At 39.5% G+C, this 11,810-nt stretch overlaps 1 protein-coding gene across 1 annotated transcript; it reads left to right on the plus strand.

The window, feature by feature from the left end:
* Positions 1 to 3,297: 3,297 nt before the first annotated feature.
* LOC110866685 (protein FAR1-RELATED SEQUENCE 5-like) lies at positions 3,298 to 4,285 on the plus strand. Its single transcript, XM_022115828.1, has 2 exons — positions 3,298 to 3,333; positions 3,407 to 4,285. Exons 1-2 carry the CDS (start codon positions 3,298 to 3,300, stop codon positions 4,283 to 4,285), a joined length of 915 nt encoding a protein of 304 aa, XP_021971520.1.
* The last annotated feature ends 7,525 nt before the right edge of the window (positions 4,286 to 11,810 follow it).

Here is an 11,810-nt window from a genome sequence, read left to right on the forward strand (position 1 = left end):
GAGTCATCAGGGATACAGTCCCACAAGGTCGGATAAAGTTTTAATAGTAGTTTATTTATAAAGGGTTCAAGCCATTCTTACTTCCCCCGATTTGATGCTATCTGCCTCAAGGTAAGTCCTAATAAGCTTGAACCAAGTCCTCGCAGGATCTATACACTGAACGAGACAAGAACTTTACCCAAACACCCTCTAACCCCTTTCCAGGAAGTTAACGTGCTTTATATAGACCGTAAAGACATGAATGAGTGAATCAATGAAACATGAAGAAATGTTCAACCAAAGTTCACTTTCAATATAAAAAACTAGTTATTAAAGTCATTAATACATACCCAATTAAAAAGTTGCCAAAGATTAGAAATCAAAAGTAATACATAAAAGATGTGTCTACACTAAGTGATGTAAGAGATTAGCCAAGCATGGGCTTTGTTTGACAAGAACTCTTACAATCGATCTTGGATCCCGAGACTGCTACACACTCTAAAAGATGAAATATGGATGATGGTGGTGGGTGTTGATGTTGTAGTGGTGGTGGACTGATGGCAAGTTTGAGAGAAGTGGTTTGCCAAGGGATGTCTTTCTCTTGAACTAAGCACCTCTATTTATAACTGAAAACAGAGGGCAGGCACGGCCTCGTGGTCTTCTCTTTATCTCCCTTCATTAACTGCAAATGTCAGGTCTTGTAACAACACGCCTCGTGGTGTCATAGCACGGCCCCGTGGTTAGTGTACTTGTTGTACTATCACAGATTCTACGAATCCTAGAGGTGACCACGGCTCGTGTTGGGTTAGCACAGCCCCATGTTGGTTTGTCTTTTGTTGTTGTCTTTGTTTGCAGGGAATCTTGACTGAGCACGACCCCATGCCTGGTGGGAACGCCACGTGCCTAAGCTTATGTTTTTGTTATTTTGTTGTTTTGGATGTGGATGGGGGTTCGGCAGGTCATGTCAATCCTTCTTCTTTGTATTTGTGTTGGTTTCTGCTGTTAATTTGTTCCTTTTATTTGTTTAAGCTCTTTTGATCCTATAAATTAAAAGTAAACAAAGAAACATACTTTTCCAACATTAGTACCGAAAAAGGGTCGATTTTATGCCTTGTTTGATGTAATTTATATGTTTCATTGTACGCACATCACACAACGAAAACATCTTTTGCAATTAATCTTTTTCTTTTAAGAGGTTGACACGTTGGAAGATGATTTATGTGGTGAGAGTCTTGAGCTGCATGAAGTGTTGTCTGATGATGCAATGCAGCTTGAACTTTTAACTTTCTTCATTTTCTTGTCAATGCGGCTTTCGTCTTTTAATCAATCTTCGTCAATATCGGTATCTGATGTGTGACACCCCAGGAAAACCTGGAAACCACGCAACCTAACTAGCTTCCTCAGTGACTACGTGTTAAATTTCGAGATGAAATTTCTTTCAACTTGGGGATGATGTGACAACTCATGTAAATTCCTGAATGTTTCATTTTACTGTGTAATTTCTTGTACGTTAAACGAATTGAATTTGGTGGTTTATTTTATTTGAACGATGGTGTGCTTGGACATGTGTAATGTGAATTATGTGAAACGAAACTCGAAACTGAAATATTGGAATATATTATTTTGTGAAACGAAGCGCTACAATATATTGCTTTACGATACGAATCGTTGTAAGTAAGTAATTTGTGAATCTTGTGAAACCGCCACTTAATGCGAAACCGATACCTACTAAAACCCAACCCAAGCTCACCCTCTCCCCTTCTTGCGCCAATTTTAGGCCCAACCCCACCCTTGTCCCCCTAATTCGAAATACAAGGCCCAAACCCACATCCTTTGGTCCTTGTAGCCCATTAGCCCAACTCTCCTTATAATTTAATAATACGTTGTTGGCTTTGGGGAAAAGAAATCAAAAACAGAAACCCAAATCACCCCCTATGATCGTCGACCAGAGAAGACCCCCCCCCCTTGCGAAAATTCAAACCCTAGTTCCTGATTCAGTTTCTTTATTCGCATTTCACTTCCGTGTAATCCCTTCTCTTGCTTCAAGGTTAGTGTTCTTGATTTGGATTGATATTCTTGGTGTGATTTTTGAGAGAAACATGGCTGTGAATTTTTAGTAACATGCTAAGGTTTGATGTTATATGATTTATTTCGATTAAGAATGCGATTTGTTGAAGTAATCGATAGTATGTATGCATATATGATCTTGGGCTGCGTTTTTATGAAAAATCATGATATGTTATGGCTAGGGTTTTGTGATTTTGAGATGGTTAGATAATAATTGGTGATTAACCTGTTGTGAGTTGTTATTAGGAAGAGTTGGGATCATTTACACGCGTTTTAGTGTTGATAAATAGAAAAACTGCATGCTGATTGGTGAAAACAGCCAACTTCAGTTGGCTGTAAGCGGACCGATATAAATCGAAAAATTAATTTTCTAGAGTCTAAATTATGTGTTTTCGAAAAACGAATCAAATGGGACTGGAATCATATTTTTTCGAGGCCGTTTATTTTTAAAGGTCCGTTTTGTACAGCAGCAAAAGCTGCGTTTTTTCTACAGAAAATGCGTGTTATGTTTTTCGTCATAACTTGAAACCTAGATAGAGTTAGGTCACTAAATTTGTAATGTAGATGGCCACTGATTTCATTGTAATTCACCAACTGGAATTTCGTCAATCGGACTTACGATGAATTTTAAATGAATTTTTCTGTGGACTGCAGTCAGAAAGTGACGAATCTGATTGCAGTCTGGTAAATGATTTTTTTTATAAAATATTAGTAATGAATTGGATCCCGATATTTTTACACAATAATATTTGGATCATTTAAAACATTCTTTAAAAATTTGAGAATTTTTGGAATAAGTTAACTATTTTATTAAAAGGGAAAAGTGAATATGCAGCTGTTAAGCACCCAACATTACATGTGAAAATATCAAAACTACGTAGTTTTGATTATAAGTTTAAAAAAAAAAGATTTTCCTTCTTTTTTTTTTCCTATTTTCCCTCCATTAATTTAGCAAAGTTTGATTTCCCTGATTCACCACTCACATCAACCAAACCACGTCCAGACTTCCATTCAAGAAATTCTTCCTCAATTTACAATCGATCAAAATCCGAAGAGTTGTCCATCAGTCGATCAAAAAGTAAAGATTGAGACGTTTTGATAGAAATCTTCAAGTTCAGCACTATCCATCACGTTTTGATTGTCATCAATTATATGTAGAAAATACGTACTCTGAGCAAATTGATCAGCCTATCACAAGTTGATCGGATTAAGATTTTTACATCTCAAGATATTTACCTCTCAAACAATTTAATGGCTTCAGTTGATTCTCATCAATCCGGTTACCAGGTTAGTATGAATCCGAACATTTCCCAAATTAGTTAATGAGTTAAAATTGATTTATTTTTTTGTGCTGAAATAGGATATACAAAACATGGCAGATTTACAACATCTATTTGATAAGGAAGCTGTTGAAACAAAACAAATCAATTGTTCAGATGTTGAAATAGAGGATCATAATGATGTAAACATCGATCTTGGGCTTGGGAAAGATGAAGATAATAATGTAGTGGGAACGGTTTTCGCTAGCCCTGATGATGCATATGAGTTCTACAACCATTACGCCTTTTTACATGGATTTGGAATACGCATTTATACAGCTTTTAAAAATAAGACAACAAATGATCCTTATCGAAAGAAATATGTATGCAATAAACAAGGTTTTAAAGATTTAAAGTCTAATAGTTCTAGTGGGGATGTTAAGAAACATCGCAGGGATTTAAGGACCGGATGTGAGGCATTTCTTCGAATTTCTAAAAGTAAAGATGGGACATGGTTTGTGGATATGTTTAATGATGTACACAATCATGAGCTAACTGTTACTCCGACCAAAGTAATGAAACACTGTTCTCATGCGAAGTTTCACCGCTTAATGGCCTGCAAATCTCTAGCGACGGAACTCAGTCAATCCGGGATGAAACCTTGCCAAATCAAGAAGGTCATAAATACGATGAAAAGTCCAGAAGAAAATGATGTAACATCCAAACAATGTACTGACATCTTAGCTGAGCAACGAAAACAGTACAAAGGTAAGGAGTTTTATGGGCTCATTAAACATTTCCAAGATAAATTATTAGAAGATCGTAACCTTTATTTTGTTGTGGATTTGTCTAATGATGGGTCTCCAAGAAATATTTTCTGGGCTGACGGGAGATCAAGAGACTCGTATGTAAAATTTGGGGATGTTGTTGTGTTCGATGTCACATACATGACCAACAAGTTTAAGATGCCATTTGCTTGAAGACTTACTTGTTTTGAAGATCATGTGTGATGCTTACAGTTGTTTGAATAAAGTAGATTTTTTATTTGAAACTTGAAGTCATTCTATGTTGGAATTTCTAACCCACTATTCAATTAGTGGGGTTTTTTTTATGAAAATGTTACAGTGATTTGCCTTGATTTACTTGTGAAAATATTACAGTACTTCTGATGAACTTAAATGATATAAAAAAGAATTGAAGTACTTGATCAAAATATAGCGAGTTCATGTTAAATGGTTAAATAGCGAGTTAATGTTAAACTGGTCCAAATATAGCGAGTTAATGTTAAACTGGTCCAAATATAGCGAGTTTATGTTAAACGGGTCAGAATATAGCATTCTCGTTAAACGAGTCAAAATATAGCAAGTTCGTGTTATTCATGTCAAAATATAGTGAATTCTAGTGAAACGGGTCAAAAAGAGTTGGTTTCTTAATCTCAACTGGGCATGTGCAGATGCTTGTTTCTGATTTGTGTTGGCTTTAATAGTTAATACTTGAGGTAATGGACTATTTTACCCTCTTATCCAGGATGTTATATTACTTTTCAAAGTTTGGATCAAAAATAGTAGTGAAGATCGTCAAACAGGTCATTATCATTGATATAATTACAAAGCGTATACTCTACACGAGTCACTAATAAGAATTACATAGAGTATACCTACACAAATCACTAATGATTACAAAGAAAATACCCTACACGAGTCACATTAAACAAAAAGATTACAAAGGCCAGCTGGGCACTAGCACAATGACTCCAGAATACAAAACAATTTTAATCTCTTCAATCACATTCGACGCCACAGGTTGTTTCTGACCAAATCGAGCATTGTTCCTGCACTTCATTTGGGTCTGATGTCCAATGCCTGTTGCTTCTCGTTCTTGACTGTAATGTCTACAATTCCCTGCATATACAAAATTTATGTCCATTTAAATTTAAGTGCATGCACATATAACTATATAAGGTTGATGGTCAGAATCTCTATACGCAGGGCATCAAGCCAGCATATGCGTAGGGCATCAAGGAACCTTTTATGGCCATTTATCCCTAGAAACAAAAACCGAAAATATGTTAGAACTCGTAGTTGAATTCTACAGACTCCAATCTACGGACTCCAATTGCCTCGAAAGGGACTGAAACGTATCTGTTTGCAATCAGATTAGCATCACTCTTTGATGATTTTTATCAAACACCTGTTGTGCGTTGTACACGAGTCATGCCTAAATTGCAAACATCATCCAAAAAAAGGTAATGCTAACTAAGTTAATCTTTAAAAAAGTCAAACCTTATTCAAATTTGAGGTGCTTACACATGTAGGGCTGATGGTCAAAATCTCTCAATGACTCTCTGACCACATATATGCACAGCATCAAAGAAGTTGTAATGGACATTTCCCCCTAGAAATAATAAACACCAGATGGGAATTAACTCAATAAATAACTTAAAACCACACTACCATCTTTAATTACCTTGCACTTTGATAAACACAGCAACCACAAAAGTGGGTGGAGACATTCCCAAACATTCAACGAACGGGAAGAAAATGATATTTTTTTAAATTGATGTAGATCGATTGGACAGGTAATGAAGAACGAATGTGTTGTAGCTTGAACAATTTACGTAATCATACTTATATCTCCTCGATCGACAAATTAAATGGGGAAATCAAAATTTATGGGTTTTAGTTTAGGTACGATACTAGATGTAGGTTAGTTTTTCAAGGAATAAGGATTTATAATCAAAACTACGTAGTTTTGATGTTTTCACATGTAATGTTGGGTGCTTAACAGCTGCATATTCACTTTTCCCTTATTAAAATGCTTAAATATAGCCCAGTTTTGAATGTTAAAGCTGAAACGACATAAGTAGTAATTTGCATGTCTAAATGTCGGGTAGGTTATCTGAGAATGATCTAACGTGTCATATGTCAATGAAAGTTTTATGTGCAATATCGTATGTTTGCTTTTGAATGGTTATAGATGGGAGGTTTATATGGGCGTGAACTGTTAACGTGAGTGCGTGTTATGTGATAGATGCGTGTAGGAACCTTGGTTTTATTTAAAACCATTAACAAACTAAATGGTAATCATATCAGGACACGATTGACCAACCCTGATCGCTAGCTATTTTAAGAGTTCAACCGAGCAATCAAAGATGAGTTCACACACTTTCTAAGGCATGGGATTCCCGGTGATTGGGAATGGGTTAAGGAATTAAAACGGAACCTACATATCCTCCTTGGGTAGGATATGTACCGCCATCCTCCATGGGTAGGATGCCAATATTAATCCTGCGTATTCTCCTTGGGTAGAATACGTACGTTCGTCCTCCTTGGGCAGGACAACAACCTTAAACTTACTAGACAAAACTCTATCATGAAGTCCCTCATTTTTATATCGACTTAATCGTCGGGCCAATGGCGAGCGGGTCATTAGTTAATAGCGCTATTAGGGTTGACAAGCCTCACACCGTGCTAGTAGGACGGGCGTGTACTAATGGATCTGGGCACTTAGTCAATGATGATAGACATTGACGTAGGGCACAACTTACTTTCGTCAGTTGTCGATATGGTAACGGTCTAGTGGTTCACATGGGGAACCCCCCACTGATCATGGATATGGTTTGGGAAACAAAGATACTGGTTAACTCGTGCTTTACGAAATAACTTATGGTTTTCAAAACAAACTTGTAAAACTAAAACAACCAACTGTGAACTCGCTCAACTTTGTTGTTGACTTGTTACATGCCTCGCAGGTCGTTAGGTGCTTATGGAGCTTGCACAGGGAGGAGTGATCATTGTGGGACATGGACTGTTGAGTTCCATGTTAAACATTTAAACTTTATGAACTTACTACTTATGTTTGGGTTTTACATTTTATGCTTCCACTGTTAACTTAAAGTTGGTTACTTTCTTTTGGACATCAATTAATTGTGGTTGGTTTTATTTACTTAATTACATTGTTCAATATGATTGGTGGCTTGATCCTGGTTAGTCACGCATCCATGCGGTGATACTCCGCTAGTGGATTTTTGGGGTGTGACAGATTGGTATCATGGCCATTAGTTATAGTGAACTTGATTTTAAAAAGAGAAAAATCTTTTTGATAAAAACCAGACTATAACATGTTCAGTGCTCAACGATCCACAACGACGCTTTGCTCCACGTGCAAGACTCAACACTCTAGGTGGTATGATTTATGTATGTATTGCCTACTTGCTAGTTTACATTTACATTGTCTGTTGCACATGGTATGCCCAGTTAGAGTAGTAGCATGTTATCTACTAGCCCGAATGTGCTCTTTATGACACCCAACTGTTTACTTGAAACTTGACGTGTGATGATCAAATTCTTTCCTGTTTTCTCCTCACCCCACCACGACAACTGTTTTATGCGTTCTACCTATTCATGCGATTGTCTCGACATGACATCATCGTTACAGCCAGTATTCAGATCTGACTCTCCGTACATTCGGTTTTGCGCGTCAGCATTCACGTAGACCAGAACCGGCCCAAGCGAACTCGGATTTTGGAAAACAATATACCCACGCGTCCATGTTGACAAACCCCACCATCTCCACTTGTGATCATATCCAGAAGCGAAGTAGTTGCCATTGCACGCATTTGGCGTTATACCACTCGAAACCCTATCATCCAAACTCTGTTTTGGACCAATGATATACTCACGTGACCAGGATACAACGAACTTCCCTTTCGTGTCATTGCTGCCATCTACCAATACTGAAACTGCCCCTGGAGAACAGAATAGTTTACGGGATTCTTCGGTTATTTGTTGGACTTTGTTTTCACTCAATCCTTCGTATGAACATCACCAACCTCTTGTTTCTTCGATACGCAACATATATAACGAAACGCTAACAACCATACCACGATTTCCACCGATCACAAGATTAGCCCCCCCCCCCCCCCTCTTATACTAACAGAGCACATTTTGATCCTATGAAAGTTTATCTTAATTATGTGAAACCTTTTCGCTAGCCTTTGTACCAACATATACTTGTTAATTAATGCCATGCCCAATTTTTACTATTGACTTAAACAAAACCAACAATCCTTTACCACAGTGACACTACGTCCCCACTCCTCCATGCAGAGACATTAATACGAACTCACAATAGTTTAGAAAATTTGGAAGGCCCGACTTTCGATCATTGGGGATCACTTCTTGAAACCCTGAGGATAGTGACGTGATGTTGATACGATCATACCCTCTTGACTACACTGGCATATTTCAGATTCATTCGCATGACCTAAGTAAACTCTTCCGAATTTGGTTGCTTACCGACTCGATAAACCACAAACTCATCTAAGATCATGGATCAAGGTGAATTACTCCTCCCTCGCGTGTGGGCGAGCCCGACAACTTAGACGGAGGTTTCAGTGAACCATAACACTACAAACTCGTGCAACAACCATTCTTCTATGGTAATCCTTGTTATGCATAATATACCAACGTGGCACCTCTATTCAGTAAACGACGTTCTTCATTTTAACCTTATGCAACTTGTGTACGACCAACTATACCCTCGACAACTGGCAAACCCCTTAAACACCTACGCATTGATTGCGACTACCCTTTTTGCATGTTTCCACATCCAGTCGCGATAAACTTCTCGAATCCTATGATCCTCATCCTAACAACATTCTCCGTGAACTCTCGCCTGGAAGAGTAACTCTCTATGAATGATACTTTAGGAGCAATGGGCCATGAGTATCACAGATATGGAGGTATCACGAGAACTGTCCTTAGAACTCGATACGACCGAGATAGGTTCTCAGTCACGACATTGGAATTTTAGCCTACCTTGATGGATATGTCACTTGATTTCTTCAGCGACATTCGAATCTACTCCAAGAACTAGTAGAACGATACCTACGCCTTACCATGGAGCTCCTACAACACAAACAACCTTACGTTAAGTTTCCAACGTAGGACTTTTGACATTGTGAACCCGCTTTTCTTGATCGTAGGCACAAACCCTCGCAACTTTAACTCTAAAGCTTGCTCAGGAATCCGCATTCCAACAGTTGAAGGTGAAACCCTATAGTACACCCATTCTTTTGTAACCAGGAGGTACAGATGATTTCGTTGATTATTGTGACGCGTCCATCCCGGGACTTAGTTGAGAAGGTCGTCGCATGCGCATCACACCAACTCAAGGTTCACGAAAAGGGCTACACTACCCCTGACTGGGAGTTAGGAGCAGTAGTGCTTGCACTCAAGATATGGAGACATTACTTGGACGGTACCAAGTGCACCATTCACACCGATCACAAGAGTCTCCAGCATATCTTCAGTCAGAAGGAGTTGAACATGCGACCGCGTCGATGGGTCGGACTCCTTAACGACTACGAATGCATAATCAAGTACCATCCAGGCAGAGCCACTGTGGTGGCTGGCACCCTCTGTCGTGAGGAAACCAAACCTAAGCTTGTACGTGCGCTACAGCTTACCATTCACTCCAGTCTTCCTACCAAGAATCCGCAACACCCAGGTCGAAGCAATGGAAGAAGGGAACCTTTTTGCTAAGTCGCGGGGCATGGAAAAGCAACTTGAACCCAGGGAAGACGGTACTCACCACTTCATGGAACGTATATGGGTTCCATCCTAAGGAAACCTATGAGAACTCGTAATGGACGAAGCACACAAGTCTCGTTACTCGGTGCATCCTGGTTCTGACAAGATGTACCAAGATCTCAAGACTTTGTACTAGTGGCCCCACATGAAAGCTAACATAGCAACTTATGTTAGTAAATGCTTGACCTGTGCAAGGGTTAAGGTTGAATACCAGAAGCCATCAGGACTACTCCAACAACCAGAGATCCCAACATGGAAATGGGAGCAAATTTCCATGGATTTTGTTACTGGTTTACCTAGATCTCAGCGAGGAAACGATACCATCTGGTTGATCGTGGATCGACTGACCAAGTCTGCACACTTTCTGGCAAACAAGGAAACAGATAAGTTCTCTACCCTAGCAGACATCTACCTGAGGGAAATAGTCGCAAGGCACGGGGTGCCAACCTCTATTATCTCTGATCGCGCCCTACGTCTTGCTTTTGATTTGTGGCAGGCGATGCACAAATCCTTTGGCTCACATCTAGACATGAGCACAGCATATCATCCACCAACGGATGGGCAGGCATAACGCACCATCCAGACTCTCAAAGACATGCTTCGAGCATGTGTAAGTCGACTTTGGTAACGGATGGGAAAGATATCTACCCTTGGTGGAGTTTTCGTATAACAACAGTTACCACACCAGTATCCAGGCCGCTCCGTTCGAGGCATTGTATGGACGAAAATGCTGATCACCTCTGTGCTGGGCAGAAGTTGGAGACAACCAACTCACTGGCCCAGAGCTCGTCATCGACACGACTGAAAAGATTGCTCAGATATGACAATGAATGGCGGCAGCTCGTGACCGTCAGAAAAGCAATGCTGATAAGCGTAGGAAACCACTCGAGTTCCAGGTTGGGGATTGAGTGCTACTAAAAGTCTCACCTTGGAAAGGTGTGGTTCATTTTGGTACGTGAGACAAGCTGAATCCACGTTATGTTGGACCTTTCGAAATCATAGAGAAAATAGGCAAGGTGGCCTACAAACTGAACCTACCTAAAGAACTCAGCGGAGTTCACAATGTATTCCATGTGTTGAATCTGAAGAAGTGTCTGTCAGATGAGACCCTCATAGTTCCTTTCAAGGAACTCACTATCGACGATCAGTTGCGATTCATCGAGGAACCGGCAGAAATTACGGACCGAGAAGTTAAGGTTCTCAAACGTACCAGGATACCCATTGTTCGAGTTCGTTGGAACTTCCGTCGTGGCCCAGAGTTCACCTGGGAATGAGAAGACCAAATGAAGCACAAGTAACCCCAGTTGTTCGAGAAAAGTCAGACCACTACTGAGGCTGAAGCTACTGCGGAATTTCGGGACGAAATTCCAAACCAACGGAGGGATGATGTGACACCCCAGGAAAACCAGGAAACCACGCAACCTAACTAGCTTCCTCAGTGACTATGTGTTAAATTTCGGGACGAAATTTCTTTCAACTTGGAGATGATGTGACAACTGATGTAAATTCCTAAATGTTTCATTTTACTGTGTAATTTCTTGTACGTTAAACAAATTGAATTTGGTGGTTTATTTTATTTGAACGATGGTGTACTTGGAAATGTGTAATGTGAATTATGTGAAATGAAACCCGAAACTGAAATATTGGAATACGTTATTTTGTGAAACGAAGCGCTACAATATATTGCTTTACGATACGAATCATTGTAAGTAAGTAATTTGTGAATCTTGCGAAACCGCCACTTAGTGCGAAACCGATACCTACTAAAACCCAATCCAAGCTCACCCTCTCCCCTTCTTGCGCCAATTGTAGGCCCAACCCCACCCTTGTCCCCCTAATTCGAAATACAAGCCCAAACCCACATCCGTTGGTCCTTGTATCCCATTAGCCTAACTCTCCTTCTAATTTAATA

The sequence above is a fragment of the Helianthus annuus genome, chromosome 7 (genome assembly GCF_002127325.2).
Source record: "Helianthus annuus cultivar XRQ/B chromosome 7, HanXRQr2.0-SUNRISE, whole genome shotgun sequence".
Lineage (NCBI taxonomy): Eukaryota > Viridiplantae > Streptophyta > Magnoliopsida > Asterales > Asteraceae > Helianthus > Helianthus annuus.